Here is a 21,311-nt window from a genome sequence, read left to right as displayed (position 1 = left end):
GACAAATAATAATAATAATCATGATAATAATAACAACAGCAACAATAACAACAATAAATAATAGTAATAAAATAAAAAATAACAATAATAATAATGATATTTGGCCATCATGATCTAATGATGACTTTTTACATCCTGGGAGGAAGACAAGTTATAGACCTTGCTAGCTTATGCAACAAGGCAGGGTTTGTAATGTATTAATCTTACATAATACTTCCAAACAACAACAATAACATTCTATGGCCTCTTGCGTCTTGACAGACAATGTAAAAACAGTATGCATGACACAGATGTCCATGGGCGGTAGATATGGAGAAAGTAAGATTGCCCGAGTACTACTACTCTCCTCTCTTCAGATCTTGACTTTCTTGATATGCTTCAAAGGAGAGACATGGTCCATACGTTTGGAATTTTTTTAAATGGCAAGGGTGTACTTTTTTTTATATCTACAGGTGTGAAAGGAATATCTTTTTATTGTAGGGAATTTTGAACTTTAAAATTTTGCTCAGGTGGCAATCTAACAGGCTTCTCTTCTACAGCTTTCAATCAACAAGGGATCTTTCATGTGCACAACATGCACACAGGACATCCAAGATTTTTCATCCTTATCCAAGAAAACAAGGTACTCGATCTTACAGATGAATGGGTAGATCAGGGGTGTGGAGGAGAAGAAGTTTGGTGACTGAGTGAGGGAGGGAGATTTTTTTTTTTTTTTTAGAGGAAGAGAGGAGGAAGAGGTGGAAAAATAAGGAGCAGAAGGAGTAGGAGAAGAAGAAGAAGAAAAGAAAATTAGACTTGCTGGTACTGACACGGTTTGAACCCAATAGCTTTGACATAAGAGGTGAGCTTCGCACCTCTAGGCCACATTTTCTAACAACAAAAACAATTTTAAAAAAGAGAAGCCTCCACATAGTACAGCCCATGATAAACCCTACATGTTACCTCGCCAACAAACCAAAAACAGAACAAAAAACAAACAAAATGAAAAACCAAAAAAACAACAACAAAAACACAAAAAACCCAAGCCTCCATTAAGCCAAACCTTACCTCCAGGATGTGTATAAGGCCAAGACGTAGGGCAGCATTGGGCTCTGTCATTGCCTGCAGGAGGGAGTCCAGGTCGAAGCTGACGCTCAACACCTGAAAATATGGAACATTTGACCTCATTTTTTCTCTCACACCAAGAGAAAACATGCAACATTTTACTTTATTCTTTCTCTCAATCAAATAAAAAAAGAAAATATGTAAAATTTTTACATTATTCTTTATCTCAATCAACACTTGAAAGTATGCAACATTATACCTAAATACATGACATTTCACCTCAATCTTTTCCCAAGTCAGTACTTAGAAAACATGACATTAGACATTTTTATCCCTCCCTCAATCAATGCCTTAAAATACATGACATGAGACCTCATTCTCTCAATCAGCAAATAAAAATACACAACAACTGATCTTATTCTCCCTCTCAATCAGCACCCAGAAATATACGACCTTTAACCCTTGTTCTGTTCATAAGTCAAACACATAGCAATCAACATAAACATTTTGTTTCTCTCAATCAACAATTGAAAATATATGACCTTTAACCGCATTCTCTAACCCCCCCCCCCTCTCCCCTTCTCTCTCTCTCCTCCATGAACATTATATCACACATCTGACGCCACTGAATCATACAATAAATATGAGTAACTTTACCTCATTCTCTTTTAGTCCAAACTCTGAGGCCACTTGCAGGGTGCGCCCAAGGGAGTAGACAAACACCTTGTGGTTAGAAAGAGAACAAATCGGTCAGAACACCATACCCAATCCTCAGTACCACTCAGCTGACATACAAATAGACTGACGAACAAATAGAGAACAAATATTACAGAACATCATACTCAACCTTCAGTACACCCGACTGACAGACAACAAACACACAAGCAGGTAGGTAGACAGACAAACAGACAGACAAATAGGCAGAGAGGCAAATAAAAAAGTGCCCAGACAACCACTTTTCAATACTTAAAGACAGATGTACAGTGTAATCTGTGAGTGTGTGTGTGTGTGTGTATGTGTGTGTGTGTGTGTGTGTGTGTGTGTGTGTGTGTGTGTGTGTGTGTGTACAATTACAATCGTGTGTGTGCGCACGAGCGAGAATGTTCATATATGCATCATGCGTATGAGTTTGTGTGTGTATGTGTGTGTGAATGCTTATGAGGGTGAGTGTGTGAATGCTTAAGAGGGTGAGTGTGTCCATACATATGAACGTGAGCCGAGTATACGTAACAGAAACAAGCAGAGAAAGAGAGAGAGAGAGACAGAGACAGAGAGAAACACAGAGAGAGAGAGAGAGAGAGAGGGAGAGAAAGGGAGGGAGGGTGGGAGAGAGAAAGAGAGAGAAAGAGAGAGAAACAGACAGAGAGAGAGGGACAGAGAGGGAGAGTAAAAAAAACAGAAGCACACATTCAGAGAGGTCCCCCACCTTTTCAAAGGCAGTGTCTGACATCACTTGCTGCGGGTACCCATCTACCTCAGGGGCCATGTACAAGGACCCTTGCAGGCTCTCCGAGGCTTCTGCAAGAGCCACTGAGCCATTGTCTCGCACCATCAAAGTGTTGGGGGCCACCAAACACCGGAACAAGTTGTCACTGCCTGCTTCACCTGGCGGATCAAGAACACACTAAGGTAATTGTTTGTTTTAGTAGAGGTTTTACGGCGCTTGCAACTGCATAAGGTCATACGAGCTTCAGACACTAAGGTTTGAACATATACCATACCTAACTAATTTAATAATAATAATAAAATAATAATAATAATAATAATAATAATGATAATTGCATTCATATATCCACCCTCTAAAGAATGCTCTATATGTGCTTTACAATTATAATTATCCCAGTAGACCCAAGAACACTCAGACACATTCTCAACTTCCCGGGAAGCATACAGTGCAAGCAGCAGATTTCACGCGCTCAAACACTAGTAACACACTCACGAGATCTTTCACTGTCAATAGCTGGGTACACATTTCCGCCGGGATGAAGTGAGGAAAATTCGTGTAAAGTGCCTTTCCCAAGGACACAATGTCTTGCCCCTGATAGGATTCGAACTTGCGACCTTACAGTTGTGGGTCCGAGAGCCTGACATGAACAACTAGGCAATCGTCCCCACTAAATTTGATTCGCAACACAACGAAACATCCACTGGCCGGATACCATAAAAAAATGTCATTTTATGGAGGAAAATTGAAAAACAACCAATTGGCCGTGAGTTCAAGAAAAGAAGATAGTCATGGATTTGGCACACTCTCTTAGGAGAAGCCAGCCCACAATGATGTGACTAAGCAAAGCCTACAATGGAAACCCCCTAAAAAAGGAGGAAGAGAGGAATGCTGAGATTCACTTGAACACAATACCTGAAGGCAAATCTCAGACAGATGAACGCAGTAGCATGAGGGAAAAGAGATCGCCCAAAAGAAAGGCCTTTGATTAGCTTTAAAGGTCTTGTAGTGGCACAGCACATTTGAACAAGAGACAGATAGATCAACAGGGCAGACTGACAGGATAGACAAGACAGACAGGCAGACAGACACACAGACAGGCAGGACAGACAGGCAGACAGACAGACTGAGAGACGAACATGCAGATAGACAGATATCCAAGGTTACCTTTGATCACCAGATCTTGCAGCGTCTCCGCACACTGGCACAAGAGGGCCCATATCTCCAGCTCCTTGAGTGGGCCTCGCCGTGCCTCCAGCACCTCCGACACACTCAGTGGCAGGCACGTCAGGCTCGGCATATTTACTACACCGCTCTGTGCGACACACGCTGGACACAAACAAGAATATCAGGAATAACACAACAGTTACCACACACACATCCACTGGTTGTTGTTTTGTTTTTTTGGGGGGGGTAGTAACACTTTTACCGCACTTGCAACACAATAAAAGGTCATATAAGTGCCGAAGACTCTAGAGGTGTTACAACAGAGTAACAAACACAAAAAAGAAGGAGAGAAGAACAGGACAATAGATGTTCGATAGGAAAGAAGGAGAAACCACACCAGAGCACCTGCTAACCACCCGGACAACAAAGTGTTGTGCTTTATGGTGCTCCTTCTGTGTAGCTGGAGGAAAAAGTCCACTATTTTTAGTTCCAAAACTGTGGCTCAGATCACTCTTTGAGTCCTAACAAAAATCAGGGACCACCAAGCAGTAAAAATAGTACATGATATAAGTCATCATAAACATATAAGGCAAGCGTTTTTTGTGTGCGTGCTGAAAAATTTTCAAGTAATTACAATTACTAACACGGTTAGAGCATTTAACAATTTCAACACAGTTGACTTGAGCTGTGCCCATCTTCGACTTTACTTTTCGACATGAGTCATGTTGGGGTTTTTTTTCACTATTCACAGCTTAGATTCGAAGTGGGGCAGAGCCATTCGAATGCCGGGCGATTTTTTAATTTAAAAAACAAACAGATAATAAATGGATTTTCATCTCATTTTTCTCAAACTTGTTAAAATTGGAGCTTGTTTGTTTGAGTAAAGAGAAGCACATAATTTAGTCACACTTTTGGAGACCAACTTTTGAGTTTTACTCAAATGTTTATAGTGAATTGTGTACAACCTTAAAAAAGTCAGAACCCATCATCTCTAAAAACATGGTTTTATTTTTGTTGTTTTTCTCCTCTGCCTAAAGAACAAAGAACCTTCCTACTATTTGGTGTCTAAGGAAAGCTCCGTTTCTTTAGTTTTAGAAGTTCGAGGTATCCCTGAGATCAACAACTCAAATGAAAGGGATAAAAACCAAACTTGCGGTGAAAAAAAATTCCAGCATCATTGACATCACAGTAGGTCATCTCTCATTTACTTTTCATCAAGATTTATAAATTCAGTAAGCCTCTAAACTGATCATTTTATTGACTCTCTTTACCTTAAAATTGATTATACCTCGTTCACCAATCCATATCAAATACAACATAATAAGGCCGTTTTTTTCCCTCTCTATGTTTCGACTTTTGAATGCGTAGTAGACCTCATTTTGAAGCCTGGGAACATCATATATGTACAAATTCAGTCACTTTACTACTTTACTTTATATATTACTTCCCTCTCTTTTATCATGTCATAAAAATTTAGATTTTTAAAGCAGAAGGAACTTGTAACTGCTGTACTAGCTGCAATATCATAAATAAATATATAATGGACTAGAACTAACCCAAAAATTTACGAAAAATATGAACCCCTTTTTGTTTTGAATAGACAGTAATCTGAATAAATCTAGTTGTTAAACATTCATAACTGATAACTTCACCAGAAATTAAGACTTTATTTTTAAAAGTTCAATGTAGAGAACTGAAAGCATTCTGACACGCCAGTTAAAACAATTGCAATGTACCTTGTTTTTCCCAGGCACCCACACATTATATTTAGAATACATTAGATCTGGATATCCAATAATTTACATAAAAAATTAAATCTAATAAAACCATCTTGTGGACACACATCATGACATGGCCTAAATCTTATTTCAAGTGAGATTGACAAAAGATAATACCGGGTGCCCTTTGGCACTATTGCCGGCACTATCAGGTCTGGTCGGTTTGCCAACCAGATTGAGGGCGCAGAGGGGCTATCGTGGCACAAACCGAACGGCCGACTCGTCGCCTACAATCGCGTTTGTTTTCAGGCAGGCGATCGACCCGATCCCATCCTCTCATCACGTCATGGGCACCGGGTGTAACACATTATCCAAAAGCTGATGGGGGACAAGGGGAGGGGCGGATTCAGGGACAAAACGGTATTATTGCAGAACTGGACCCAACTTATGTTGACTTCTTTGTTAATGGTTTTTGTAGGTTTTAGAGTGTGTTATTAACGAATATAATATTCAAAACCGTCGCAAATGTCTCGTCTGCGAGATATTGATACCTGCATTGTATTATATTTTCACGAACTTGGCGTACTAATAAACTGGGAAACAGCAATGTGATTGCATGGCGAGTCACGTGTCATAGACTATGAGCATGCGCCATCTAACCTTTTGAATACACATGCTCACACGACTTCTAACCTTTAGCATATATATTAATTGTTGCGCATGCGCATTTCACAGTGTCTGCTGTGCTTTGCTTTCATCGTTTCCCTCTCTACGTTTGAAATCTTCTAGTCTAACCGTCATTCTCACGCTGCTCCTCGTCTGGGTAAAGTTATGTCATGTCATGGATTTGTGCCAGTCCTGCACCTTCAATTATTTCTAAGCCATCTCAAAATTCTATGAAGACAACCAGAAAAGCTGTTATTTTGTATGTTTGCATGGTGTTTAACGAAAGGAGGTAGTGTGCCCGAAGTGTTGGCCTAGATCTAATACGCAGTGCATATAGGCGAGGATAAGTGTTTATGGCGCTGCAGGAAGTTTTGTGATTCCTGAGACAAAAAAAGAAGACATTGTGGTTTCAGTGTTTCCGACAACAAGGGTTCTTTCTTTGATAATTGAAAAGTGCAGCGCGATTAAGGTAGAGAATATAAGGTGTTTTTTAGGGGGGGGGGGTTTAATCTTCTTTTTCGCCTTTAAAACCGTTAGAATTAGAATATAATAGGATCCCAATGGGGGGGGGTTATAGTCAAGCCCCCTTATTTTTTCACATTTTTAGGTTGATGTGCCGAGATTTTAATGGTCAAATTCGTCTATATCACATCTAAAAACTTCAGAAAAATCACAAATTTATGCCTCTTTGCCAGATGGGTCCAATACTGTAAAATTACCGACAAAACTCTGTTACTTGACTTTGTAGTACATGGTTGGTTGTGAGGACGGTACTACTTAACCCTCGTCCTGCGGGGGCCGGGTTTACGTCGCCCGATAAGCCTATTTCGGCACCTCGCCTGCATTCTGGTCCCGAGTCAGTCTAGCCCCTGGCTCAGCATGCGCGTGCCGAGCATCATCTCACGTGAAATTCGGGTCCCGCGTCGGATCCCCATTCACGCCGGTCAAGTGTGTGTGCGTCAGTCTGTTTGAGTTGTGTGCGTTTGTGGCCTTCTTCTAGAACCACCTGCGTTGGTTCGTAATCGAGGCATGTACACTTCTCATTCAAAACACGCCAAGTTGGTAGCTCTAGATGTTCGTCCAGTGAAATTATAGAAGAAATTGCCCCACTTAGACAAGAGGAGCTCGAAAGGATAGTCAGGAAACAAGACTTCCATTTTTCTATGCAAAATCTTTCAAATGAGCTTGATTTTGTATGAAATGATACCTGATAAAAAATAAGCTTGTTTGATAGTTTTGAACACCATTGTGCAGGTAGAAAGAACAAGTTGAGTGCAAAACATTCCGAAATTGACCTATAGTAACTTATCCCCTTTCGAACCTCAGGTCATTCATAACAACAAGAGCGTCATGAAAAGTTGTTCGAAAGGGCGTAACTACTCGTAATGTCTTATCAGCTTATGAGTGTTTGTAACACTTTACAAAAATAGAAAGCTAAGCGTTATTTTCATCACCGATTAAAACACTCCCAGGGAGGATATTCATGGCGAAAACACACGTTTCCCAGCACGCACGCGCTGTATACCAACAGTACACACTGAGTGACCCCGGCGGCCTGCCCAGAACGTCCGACGTAATCAGTTGCTGATAAGATTCGCATCTCAGAACAGACGCAGGACAAGAGTTAAGAATCTGGGTCCCGTTTGGGGATACTATAGTTTTGACCCCACCAATGATTACTTCTGGTTCTAAGCGATTACTTTTTTAAATGCGCATGCAGATAGTTCTAGCCTGTGTGGAGGGATAGCCTATTAAATCAAACCTAATTGCAAAACATCAAATTATGGTCAAATTCAGGGGGCATGCCCCCCCTGAACCCCCCCCCACCCTTGTTTTTGTTAGGTCAGGGAAGCCCCCCTGAAACCCCCCTGGCCTATAAGTGAAATTTTACTGCTCATTTTGTCGGCTAGAATCTAGATCTAGATCTACTGATAAAATATCGATACCGAATATTTAGAACTGATAAAATATCGATACCGAATATTTAAATGTATCGATATTCAGTGCTCCGTGTGGATGAAGCCAAGTCTAAACAGACGGGACCCAGATTCTTAAGTTGTAGAGTGAGGAGTTGGTGGCCGTACCTGAACCTGGCCAGGTCGTCTGCTGCAAGAGCTAGGTCAATAATCTCTAGTCGGTAAGATTGTACTTTACCGGACCACCTGTAACCACGAGGTCGGGACTACTTTCATTATGGCGCCCCTGGTGCCTAGTGGTCTGTTAATTCTTTTTTTCAGAGCTCCCCTATTTACTCTCCTACTCACTTTCCTGCGTCCTCACCCTTTGACTGCCAATTACCGACTGATGTCTCTTACCGGGTTTTTCTTTTCAGTCATCACGACCGTGCCACCGTGCCCTTAGACCCACGACCCTGGATACCTTGACGCTAATTGGTCAATCTAATCACGCTGTTCACTAGGCCTATTTTTCTTTGATCGCGAATCTGTGGTCCGGCAAAGTACAATGGAGGGCGAGAGATGTGCACGAGAGCTCATTTGCATAATTGCAACCCCCTCGGTCCTGCTCGCGCCTCGGCCTGTTCCAACTCCGAGTACCCCAATTGTCCACTTAGTCTTTAGCGCCATGGTCCGCTCATGTTATTGTTTTGCATATTATATTATGTGTACATGCATTTTTTTTAAAATTATTGTTGCCCCCCCTGAACCCCCCCCCCCCCCCCCCCCCCGCTCCACACTGTGTGTTGTTATTATACATCACCGAAGTTAAATCCCCTGGCCCTACCCATCCTCAACCACCACCTCTTGTCCTCTCGCTCACCTCGCCTCACCGCTGGCTTGCGCTCTAGAGTAGAGAACTGTGAATGCGTAATTACTAATTAGGCTAGGTAGGCACGCATAGTAATCGTGGGCCCAGACGGGTGGTCCGGTTAAGTACAATCCAGCCCTCTAGTCTAGCAATCTAGACTGTAGATCAGCTAGAATCTAGATGTATACTAGATCTAGAAACTAAATATCTAGATGTTCAAGTTCAGGACAATCAGGAAGTGCCCGATAATTCAGAATTCAGGTGTGAGGATTTTGGGTCGAGTTTAGCTATGTTAACATTTACCAACAAGAGTCAAACGGTCTTGAACTACTGAAATAACTTTGGTTAGACTTTACATATACTTACAAATTTTAATCAAGAACAGGGAAGTCAGTCGAAAGAAATACAAGAGGTGAAGCAGGGTTACGTCGAAAATTCATTCATTAGGGCTAAGTTACTTCCGCCATTTTCCCCGAGTTCCAGTTCCAGATTTTTCATAAAATCAGCCATCATTGGCATCATTTCACAGACCATCATATTATAGACTGAAGTAAAGGTGCGTCGGAAATGCAGCGCCCTAAACCGCTGGCGACACAAATGAAAATAGCTTACATAGCTGAGACCAAATTCAATATAGTTACGTAATCTAAACACTAGAGCTCTGCCTAATCTACCAGTCTTTGAAGATAAATGAAATCCACTTTTCAGAAATGAACAATATGAACTTATGAATAGAGGGAAAGCTTCCCACGTTTCCCATTTTCCATTCATGATTTGCGGTCGTAGTCAAGAGATGGAATAAAGTGTAACAGACAAAATTGAGTCCACCAACCTCTGGCGTATTCAGACACATTTGATTTGATTTATTAATCTGCTTTTTATTTTAATTTTAGCCTCGAGTTATTATAATAATGAATGTGTCGATCCACGTACCCCACTATATTCTCAACTGCCTGGTCACGCACTTTTATTTCATGGAACATGCATTTTTCTGTGTTCACCTCCAACCTGTCAGTAAGCCGAAACAAAACAACAACAACAGAGGGATCGATTATGTTTTAATGTTTGTGCTTTCACACTTACACGAAATGCATTTTTTGCCTGCCAAGAAAGATGGCCGCTAGCCCTAAGCTAACGTTTGTTTTGTTGTTTGTATGGATATTCACCTATGGGCAAATCCGAATTAGACGCTTATCTGAGTGTCATTCGGACAATTATTTATTTAAAATTACAAAATGTCTTCGGAGCTCATTTTTGCCATTTTACTTTCAAGCTATCTATTTTCTTAACTAGATTAGCTAACTGATAATATTGACGGATACGTTTAATCAATTTAATCTCGGTAATGCCTCATTAAAAGGTGTGCCAGATGCACAGAATTCTAGCCTACGCTAAGTGTAGAATTCTGTGGCCAGATGCAACCAATCTGGGCAATTTAAACATCGGAACGGGAAATAATTCAAGAAATGAAAGTAGGTTAACACCGGAACTGAATCCGAGATGCGAGAGGAAAATTATGCCAATATGGACTTGTAATTTTATGTCTGTCCATAAGATCGAGAGTCTGTCGATCTTAATCATACGATGAGGATAATAAAACATTAAAGATTTTGTATCAATCAAATTTTAAAATGTCCATCTCAGCTTTCACAATCGAAGGCAGCTCCCTGTCTTTTCATCTTCACCTCATCCTCCCTCCGTTTTTCTTCTCTTCTAAAAGAAATCTGACAATAGCCAATCAAGACGTGGGCGTGGGAAACGACAGACTTAGCGAGAAAGCGAAACTTGAAAGTGAAAGAAAATGGCGACGCCCATGGAAATCAGCGCGGAACATTTGATTTACCGAACACCTTTAGCTTCAAGGTATGCAAGCGATGCTATGAAAAAAAATTTCAGTGATTTCAAGAAATTTTCAACGTGGAGGAAGCTATGGCTTTTCCTTGCTAAGGCAGAAAAGGTATGTAAAGATCTACAGAACTTCTATTGAGATTGCTTGTTATTGTTTTTAATATTATATTAATAAAAGGAAAATCGCAGTGCTGTCTACCCATGAACGTAGTCTGCAGGCTACGTTCACGGCGCCATGACCGTAGTTGGCAGGCTAAGTTCACGGCGCCGGAATGCAGTTTGCAGGCGCTGTTGAGGCTACGTTCACGGCACTCAAGCCTCGTTTAGACGAAGCGACCTCTGCCGGTTTAAGTAATTAGCCGGTTTAGTCAGTGACGACAGTGACATATTATTAAATATTTTGACCTGCTTCTAGCGTTCCATCCCATGAGATGAAGGAAAACGAAGCAGTGATCCTTGACCGATCGACCAATCGTCGTTTTCCCTAACACTGAGCTCTGGCTCAGAGCTCGCCAGTGAAAGGGAAAATGACAAACTCTCAATTACGCAACAAAGCAATTAGGCTTAGGGCCTGTGACAAAAATGTATACACGCCTACCAAGATGTTTCAATTGCCCTAGATCTATCTCGCGTCCGGGCGAGACTTGGGCGCGACCTTGTCGTGTGACGGCCTGTTACGAGTGTAAACGAACGTTCCAGCGCTCTCGAGTTGAAAGCGTGCAATTTTGTCTGCAGGCAGTGTGTGTGTGTGAGAGATTCAGAGAGAGAGGGTGGGGGGAGAAAAAAAAAAAAAAGGTTGGGGGAAAAAAAAAAAAGGTTGGGGGGGGGGGAAAGAGGGAGGGAGAGACAGACTGACAGAGACAGAGTAAAATAGAGAGAGAGAAGGGAGGGGAGGGGAAGAAAGAGAAAGAGGAAAGACAGACAGAAAAAGAGAGAGACAGAGGGTGTTTGTTATTGTAATAAGACCTATGATAATTGATTCCTATCATTTTCTCTCTGCGTCGGTTCCCAGGCTGATCCGGTGCAATACAGTCATTATTGTACACGTTTTATGACCAGTCCCATCTTCCAAATCCCACCTTCTGTTTCCCATCTCTGGCCTCTTGTTTCCCATTACCTTATCCAATTTTCCATATATCCGGTATCCCGACTTTAATTCGGTAAGGGCACTTCGTTTTCCTTCATCTCATGGGATGGAACACTTGAAGCTGGCCAAAATACTAAATACGTCACTGTCGTCACTGACTCAAACCGGCAGTGGACGCTCCCCTCAAACGAAGCTTAAGTGCCGTGACCGTAGCCTCAACAGCGCATGCAAACTGCTTTCAGGGCGCCGTGAACATAGCCTGCAGACTACATTCACGGCGCCATGAACGTAGCCACTGCGTTAAAAAATTAAAATTAAAAAGTATTCTCTAGAAATCTAGATCTAGAGATATGTTAATTATTAATATGATTAATCTTTAATGACAACATTTAGATAGTCATATACATAAAATGGGACATAAACAAGCGAAGAGCTACATCGGGACTCATTTGACAAATTGAAAGCCTCTCTAGATCTAAGTCTCCAGGCTAAACAGCTGCATGTGTGACGGCACAGTTAGTTGACTTGAGTTGCTAACAGGAGGTCAAGTATGTTTGTCTACTTATTTTCCAGAAAGTGGTGTGGGGGGGGGGGGGAGGGGGTTGGGGTGCCACTGATAGGTTGTAGGCTACTTTTTTTTCTTTCTTTCCCTCTTTCTGCCTGTCTTAATCTTTCTTTTTAAAATGATTGTATTGTATCATGTGGACATGCTTCGTTTTTTACTCCAACTAAAAAAACTAGAACTAATTTCCTATTCCTTTTTCTTGTGCAAACTTTTATAGGTGTTTGGCTTAATGTCTGTTTTTTTCTTTTCTTTTTTTTTTTTTTTTTTTTGAGGCTCTTGGATTACAGATAACAGATGAGCAAATTGAGGAGATGGAGCAGAACATTGAGAACATAGACTTCAAAATGGCTGCCAAGGAGGAAAAGAAGTTCCGGCATGATGTCATGGCGCACGTACATACCTTCGGAGCTGTTTGCCCTAAAGCTGCTTCTATCATTCATTTAGGGGCCACTTCATGCTATGTCGGGGATAACACGGTAGGCTATGCTCTCGGTGTCTTAGAAAAAGTTGAGTGTGTCTTTGTTTGTATCAGAGAAGAAATGTTCAATCAAGGAATGTAATTCCATTTATATTTTTAAAAATATATATATATATTTAGAAATAATCAAGAAACTCCTTTTTTCTGCTATCAAGTAATGACTTTGTTATTAGGAAAGAAATCAGGAAAAGAATGCCATTGTTGTGTCAGAAATATTCAAGAACCCCATATTTTCTAAAGTTATAGAATATTTTTTTAATATATGTTATTTGGGTCGGAAATAAAAAGAAATACAGTTGATGCGAAAATCGAAATGTTCCGGAAACTTGAGTGTTATTGGGTGAGGAACATTAAAGACAAACTTGAGTTATTATAAAATAACAAAGATTAAAGAGTAGATAGAGTTATTCACCTGGAACTGCTTTTCAGAATAATTTTGGCCAATTCCTCAGGTTTTTGGGGGGCTTTCTTTTGTGACAGGATATTTTTTAAATTTTTATATAATTGCTATTTGGAGAAATAATGTTTAGAAAAATATTTTTCTTTGAATGTTGCCAGAGGCAGATACTATACTTGGTTATATAAATTTTGAATTGTCTGTTGTGCCAAAACTGTTGAAAGATTATTTGCGTAATAATTTTATCCAGTGTGATGGGTATCTTGACCAGTGAAATGGACAGTAGAAGGTAGCTGAAATGGCTATGAACGAAGTCACATTTAGGTAGTCGTGTCATATTTTTTCATCTTTTCATGTTGTGTCTTTTGTGGGGGTTTTTCCAGGACCTGATTGTTCTGCGTGATGGTCTAGACATCCTGAAGCCTAAGGTTGGTCTTTATTTTCTTCATTATAATAGTTCTCTTTAATTCAATCATTATGGGTCTCTCGTGGTTTAGAAGTTACGGTGTTCGCCTCTTATTCAATAGATCCTGGGTTCGTTTCCCGATATCGAAAAAAATTTTCTTCTCTAAAATGTTCTCCTTTCTCCTCCTTTCCTTCTCTCTCCACTTTCTGCCCCCTCCCCCTCACCTCCTTTGCCCCTCCTCTGGGCTCCTGACTCTTTCTACAGCCTTTCTACTGCTACTCCTTGGCTCCTTCTTACTGCTGTCTTTCAGCCACACCTCTGATTTTACGATAGGTAAGATCTAACACCTAGAATCTCGGAGGTCACATAATGTGCAAGTTGTACACGTTAAAGATCCCTTGGTGGTCCAAAATCGAGAAGAGTAGACTCCAGCCACCACCCGAGCAAAATTCAAAATTTCCTCCTAACTGCACATGTTTATTAATCATATGACCTTATGCGGTTGCGAACTTCGTAGTAGACTTTTTAAAAAAATTCAACATTTTATTCGTTCCTCTGATATATATAGCTTGTTTTCCAGAGAACTTTGTAGTGGCAAAGCTGGTGGGGGAGCCCTACTTAGAGAAGAAGCATTGTCAAAGTTTTCTTTGTGATTAAATGGATACTGTTTTTCTTTCATGGACAAAGCTGGTAACCTAAACCTAGCAGCACCCCCCGGGGCAGTGCCACTTACTGAAGTGTCTTTAGGCCATTCCCAAAGGGGGACATTTCTCGTTCTAATGCACAGTAGAATTTTAAATAGGCTGATCCAACAATGCCATGCTCACAACTGTGCCTGAACTACAACAGGGAACTGCTGCTTTTTCTTTCCTAATCGGTAAATCCTTACTGTCGTCATTTTCCTCTACTTCTTTTGTATGTTTTCACACTCTTGCAGTTGCGAGGGCCGTAAAAACCTCTACTAAAACAAACAAAAACCTTAACCTCTTACCCTCTAGCAGTGGTTGGAGGGTTGTGCTGGGATGTCTTACTTTACTATTCCCCATCTGCTGTGTTTGTCAGCTTATGTTTGCTCTTTTGAAACACCAAATCAATGAAGCTGAAAAATGTTTAAGGTATTTAATTAATTTTTTTGATGCTTGTTGCTTATTATATCCTGTGCTGTGTGAGTTGTCCAGTATTTTTTGTACTGTATTGCACATAGTCCACTATATTGTGTACTGTGTTTTGTTGTCTGCTGTCTCATGAGCTGTGTTGGGTGTTGTGTACTTTTTCATGTACCCATACCCTGTGTTGTTGTCCAATATTTCTGGAAAATAATAATAATAATAGTATCCATACAGCACATGTGGATGGTTGGCGGGTGCTATGGTGTGGTTTGCTTCTTCTTTCCTATCAAACACCTATCGTCCTTATTTCCCTTTCAAACATTCTTGGCCTCTGGGGTAGCATACAATGCAAGCCGCTGATTTAGTGCTGAAACAACTGCAAATTGGCTAGATCTTTCACGGCCTATAGCCAGGTGCCCATTTCCCACGCGGGTAAAGTTAGGAAATTTTGTGTAAAGTGCGCTTCCCAAGGACACAACGTTGGGCCCTTATCTAATGGAGTGCGAACCTATCACCTTTCAGCAGTAATGAGACCGACAGCCTAACCATTAGACCACTGATTCCACAATGATGTGTGTTGTTAACGATGTCATGAGTGGGTGGTTGGCAGGCGCTCTGGTGTGGTTTGCTTCTTCTTTCCTATCAGACATCTATCGTCCTTATCTACCCTCCTTCTTTTTTGTGTTTGTTACTCTCTTGTGACTCCTCTAATCTTCGGCACTTATTTTTTATATGACTTTATTGTGTTGCAAGTGCCGTAAAACTCTTACTAAAACTAAAACTAAACAATGTCATGGCGCACTGTTTGTATTGTGTTGACTCAGGTGGCCTCGTGTGTGGACCAACTGGCCAAGTTTGCAGAAAAGCACAAGTCCTTGCCGTGCCTCTCCTACACCCATCTACAGTAAGTCTTATGTATGCTTCAGTCAGTCCTACATCTACAGTATCCGCAGTCGGTAATTACTACTCCACACAGTCTGTATCTCCTACACCACATAGTCAGTATTTCCTACTCTTTCCTACATCACACTGTCAGAACATCACACAATCAGTATCTCCACCACACAGTAACTCCAACTCCACACAGTCAGTAACTCATACATCACTCAGTCAGTATCCTGTGCATCACACAGTCAATATCTCCTATATCACATACTCCAACACCACACAGTCAGTAACTCCAACTTACATCACAGTCAACATCTCGACCTACATCACACAGTCAGTATCTCCTACATCACAGTCAGTATTTCCTACATCACACAGTCAGTATCTCCTACCTCACACAGTCAGTATCCTGAGCATCACACGATCATGATCTCCTACTCACACACTCCTACATCACACAGTCAGTATCTCCTACATCACACAGTCAGTATCTCCTACATCACACGGTTCCAACACCACACAGTCAGTAACTCCTGCACCACACAGTCAGTATCTCCTACATCACACAGTCAGTATTTCCTACATCACACAGTCAGTGTCTCCTACATCACAGTCTGTATTTCCTACATCATACAGCCAGTATTTCCTACATCACACAGTCAGTATTTCCTACATCACACAGTCAGTGTCTCCTACATCACAGTCTGTATTTCCTACATCACACAGTCAGTATTTCCTACATCACACAGTCAGTATTTCCTACATCACACAGTCAGTATTTCCTACATCACACAGTCAGTAACTCGTACATCACTCAGTCAGTATCCTGTGCATCACACAGTAAATATCTCCTACATCGCACACTCCAACACTACACAGTAAGTATTTCCTACATCACACAGTCCTTCTACATCTGAAATCTGCTTCATCCTCTGTCAGTAGTCAGTTTCTGTTTGTCGTAGAAGTGGTTGGCAGTGCTCTGTTGTGGTTTGCCTCCTTCTTTCCTACCGTACATCTATTGCCCTCCTCTCTCCTCTTTCTTTTCTTTGTATGTTACTTTCTAGTAACACCTCTAATCTTTGTAACTTACACGACCTAATTGTGTTGCAAGTGCTGTTGAACTTACTTAAACTAAATTATAGTCTCACATTTTCAGTGAGTGTCTCCAACCTTTTGTGTCGGCTTCACCAACCTCTTATGTTGGTATCTCTTAGTGCGATGTGTGAGATCTATCAAGCTTTTCTCTCCCTTTTTCCCCTCCCTCCATGCCTTCCATCTACTCCCACCTCCCCTCTCCCCTCTACATCTCTCTCCTCTCCCCCATCTCACCCATTTCTTCTTTCCTCTTCCCCCATCTCATCTCTCTCCCCTACCCCATACTCCTGCTGCTACCTCTCTACCACCCTCTCTTCCCCCCTCCTCTCTCTCTTCACCCCTCGTCTCTCCCACCTCCTCCCTAATCTCTCCCATTCTACCCTCCCTAATCTCTTCCTTTCTACTCCCACTTACTCAACAGAGCTGCTCAAGTGTCCACTGTGGGCAAGAGAGCTTGCATCTGGGCCCAGGACCTGCTGACCGATCTCACCAGCCTGGAGCGTCTGGCCCGCGACCTGCGCTTCCGCGGGGTCAAGGGCACCACAGGCACGCAGGCCAGCTTCCTGTCACTGTTTGAAGGGGATGCGGCCAAAGTGGAGCGTCTGGACGATATGGTCACTGAAATGGCCGGTTTCAAGAAGTGAGCTGTTTGTGTAAAATTATGTTCTCTCCTTTGTGCTGTACCACCAGCGTGTGTTATCCACGATGTCATCACGTATTGTGTGTTGTCCGCTGTATATCATCCTGTAACATATTGTGCATTGTCCATTATTTGATGTACTGTGATTTATGTTGTTCATTATTTCATCACTAGCCACCTCCCGGGATGATGCTACTGACTGAAGTGTCTTTAGGCCATTCCCAAAGGGGGGACATTTACATGTTCTTAGGGCTGTAGTTACAAAATGGTTTCAATCATTATATGGAAGAGTTTTTGAAAGGACAGCAGGAATTCTTTTTTTAATTTAATGTTTTTGGTCTTCTGGTCTTGATTGCTTTTTGAAAATTTACCTTTTATCGCACCTCACAAATTTAATATAACCCCCCAGGGTGGTGCTACAGACTGAAGTGTCTTTAGGCCATTCCCAAAGGGGGGGACATTAACATCTCGAGTTCTTATGCACAGTAGAATTGCAATTGTAAATAGGCTGATTCATCAATGTCATGCTCATAACTGCCTGAACTGCAACAGGGAACTGCTGCTTTTTCTTTTTTAGTCCTTACTATCGTCATTTTTACTCTACTTCTTTTGTATGTTTGTCACACTCTTGTGACCCGCTATTTCCGGGGTGCCTTGATAGTCGAAACAGACTTTGTGCTGTTGAAGCTGGAGAGTTGAGCAGAGTAAGCCTGATTCCATTTAAGGACTTCTCGGTTGACATCCACCCCTTGGCGCTCATATGACCTTATGTGGTTGCGAGCGCCGTAAAACCTCTACTAAAACAAACATACAAATTTAATGTGTCATTTCTGTAGCACCTGGCAAGTTGCATGTGTTGTCGTTTTGATACCAGTTCCTTGCAAGTGGCAGATTGTAATTTTTTTTCTGAAAATTGACCAGGTTTTCCGAAAGTCTTCTGCTAATTTTTTTTTTATTGATACTTGTGCAAAAAAGCTTATTTTCAGTAGGAGGTGGCTGGTTATGGAGCAAGTGAAGGCTGCTTTGAAACGACTGTCGTCATTGTACAATACTTTTTCTTTTTCTGTATTTCAGCCATTACATTATCTGTGGACAGACATATCCAAGGAAAGTTGATGTGGATGTCTTGTCTGTGCTGGCCAGCTTTGGCGCGACTGTGCATAAGGTAGGCTGTTTTTTGCCCTTTGATTTTTTTGCGTCCCTTTTTTTCTATTGTTACATGTAGGGGGGGGGGGTTTGGTGAACATTAATTCTTGCTCTAAAATTGTTTTCAAAGTTTATTCGATCTAGCTATTATTGCAAGGTTTATTGTATGTTTTTTTCGATCTTTCATTTCAAAATTTATTTAATTTTTTTTTTTGTCTATTGGTTATTCACCATTGCTATTTTAATTAATTTTTTTTTAAATCGATTATTGCAACCAAATTAGTAATAGTGTTGTACCTAAGAACAGATGCTCATTAGTCCCATGAACTCGACCTGCCTGATCTGATCAGATTTGGTTGGGTAAGGAAATGGTGTCGGCCGGTGCGCACCGTGTCAGATAGACCTCTGCTTTTAGGGAGATTGACGGGCGCTGTGATGTGGTTTGCGTCTTTCATTCCTATCAAACATTCATTGTCCTTTTTCTTCTTTTCCGTGTTCGTTATTTTTTAGTAACACCTGTAGTTTTTGGCACCTGTATGACCTATTTGTGTTGTAAGTGCTCTATAATTCTTTCTAAAACTGAACTTTAAATCCCCCCCCACCCCCCACCCCCCAAAAAAAACCCTGCTTTTTTCATCAAATCTGATCCATAAGTCTATTACTAATTAGGGTCCTACGTATTCTGGGCATAAACAAAAGATCTGACCCTTGCCATGTCATGTAACGTGTAGTACAGTCAAACTGGCATATAACAGGACAGATGGGAGCAACAGATTTTAATAATAATAATAATAATAATAATAAATAGCATTTGCATAGCGCATATCCCCGCTCAACAGCAGGCTCTATACACTTTACACTATATTATTACCCCAGCAGACCATGGAACATTCCGAAACATTTTCAGCTTCCCGGGAAGCATACAGTGCAAGCAGCTGATTAAGCGCTCAAACACTAACAAACTGACAAGATCTTTCGCTGTCTATAGCCGGGTACCCATTCCCACCTGGGTGAAGTGAGGGAAATCCGTGTAAAGTGCCTTTCCCAAGGACACAACGTTGGGCCCCTGACGGGATTCGAACCCATGACCTTATGATTGCAAGTCCGAGAGCCTTACCACTAGGCCACCGACGCCACAGTTTTTCCTTGTTATAAGCGAGTCCTGTTATAACCGTTATCAAGGGAAACTACCATCAAGGGAAACTACCATCAAAGGAAACTACCAGTACCATTGCACATTCAGCTTACCATAATATTCGATAAACGCAGATCCTTTTCCAGTGGGCTGTGTTGCTGACACTGAGACGGAATCAATCAGTGACCCCAACACTATGGCCGGGGGGGGGCTATGTGTTTGAAAGCTTATGTTTAGACACGTGATCATAAAAACAGGCGAAATGTCTTGGTTGGGATTTGACGGATCGAAAGCAAGTTCAAGCGCTGCAAGATTACTGTTATATCGAGTCTGTCCAAATTGAACCCTGTTGTAGCCTGGTTCATATTACTTACACTTATAGAGAAAATAAATGGGGGTTTGATTTACAACTGTTATATCCAAGTTCCTGTAATAACAGAGACTGTTATAAATGAATTGGACTGTAGTTTCTGAACGACTTTTGGCCACAGTTTACATAAAAAGGAGGCTATACTGTCCAAGAAAATCGATTCAGTTTAATTTCGGATAATTTGATCAAATTGTGTCAGCGTTTACTTTTGCCTCTCCTTGAAGAAAAATTTGGCTACCTTCAACTGAATCAAACCATATCAAATTGGGCTTTGATGAAACGCTGCAGTGTGCAGTGTGCACTGTGCATTACAGCTTTTCTGTACGGTTTAATGGTTAGTTGGAAGGCACTACTGGTCGGTCCTATTTTTTTATTTTCCAACGGTTTGTTTCTCTCAGTCAACTGCCCGTCATTTTTTCCCCTGGCACTAAGTGACTGCTATCTTGTCAATGTGCTTCTCTTTTATTAAACTCAAGAGGCTCAAACTCAAACCCGACAGGGGCACACAGGTCAGGTCACAGCTTTACCAAACAGAGCCAAGAGGGAGAAATACAAGGGGGAAAACGATAGGGAAAAGGAGAAACGGAAGAGTAAATGGGATAAACAAGAAGAGAAGAGAGAAACACAAGAGGAAAGAGGTGGTACTCGAGTGGAAAAGGGGAATATACAAGAGTAAAACACAAGAGGAAGAGAGAGAGAGAAACAAGACGGAAAAGTACAAGAGGAAAAGGAGAAATGGAAGAGGGGAAAACGTAAAGAGGAAAAAGGAGAAATGCGAGAGGGAAAAATACAAGAGGAAAAGGGAGAAATGCAAGAGGGAAAAATACTAGAGGAAGAGGGAGAAAATCAAGAGAGCAAGACGCGTGAGGGGAAAAAATCCAGTACAAGAGATGATAAAGATAACAGGAAAAGGAAGAAAAACAAGAGAAATAGGGAGAAACATAAGAGGAAAAGGGAGAAACACAAGGGATAAGGGAGAAACACAAGAGGAAAAGGGAGAAACATAAGAGGGAAAGGGAGAAACACACGAGGAAAAGGAAGAAACGCACAGGGGAAAGAACATAAGAGGAAAAGCGAAAGAACATAAGAGGAAGAAGGGGGAAATAATTAAAGAGGAAAAGGGAGCACAATACTCAAGTACATCAAAGCTACAAAGCAAACAACACGAGTGTCTGAACCCACATTAACATGTTTATTAGTACCGGTATGTTTTAAGAAACATAATTTTGACTCATTTGCTAAAGTACTCGTATTCTGAAATGTGAATATATATATATATCATATATATCATATATGTGTGTGTGTGTGTGCGTGTGTGTGTGTGTGTGTGTGTGTATTGATA

At 41.2% G+C, this 21,311-nt stretch overlaps 2 protein-coding genes across 2 annotated transcripts in view; one reads left to right on the top strand and one right to left on the bottom strand.

The window, feature by feature from the left end:
• LOC101862044 (tyrosine-protein phosphatase non-receptor type 13) overlaps positions 1-9,295 on the bottom strand; it is a gene marked incomplete at its 3' end in the record, with an annotated part of 44,141 nt that extends 34,846 nt beyond the window's left edge. Inside the window, 5 exon segments of the mRNA XM_035970301.1 lie at positions 1,048-1,140; positions 1,702-1,767; positions 2,471-2,649; positions 3,656-3,817; positions 9,172-9,295. Coding sequence (XP_035826194.1) covers positions 1,048-1,140; positions 1,702-1,767; positions 2,471-2,649; positions 3,656-3,788 — 471 coding nt within the window.
• A 1,219-nt stretch (positions 9,296-10,514) lies between these two features.
• Positions 10,515-21,311, top strand: part of LOC101859489 (adenylosuccinate lyase) — a gene marked incomplete in the record, with an annotated part of 36,469 nt that continues 25,672 nt past the window's right edge. Inside the window, 6 exon segments of the mRNA XM_013083694.2 lie at positions 10,515-10,762; positions 12,578-12,781; positions 13,564-13,608; positions 15,520-15,599; positions 17,100-17,318; positions 18,393-18,483. Coding sequence (XP_012939148.1) covers positions 10,607-10,762; positions 12,578-12,781; positions 13,564-13,608; positions 15,520-15,599; positions 17,100-17,318; positions 18,393-18,483 — 795 coding nt within the window.

This window comes from Aplysia californica, unplaced genomic scaffold (genome assembly GCF_000002075.1).
Source record: "Aplysia californica isolate F4 #8 unplaced genomic scaffold, AplCal3.0 scaffold00249, whole genome shotgun sequence".
NCBI lineage: Eukaryota > Metazoa > Mollusca > Gastropoda > Aplysiida > Aplysiidae > Aplysia > Aplysia californica.
This window is presented reverse-complemented; position numbering and strand designations above follow the sequence as displayed.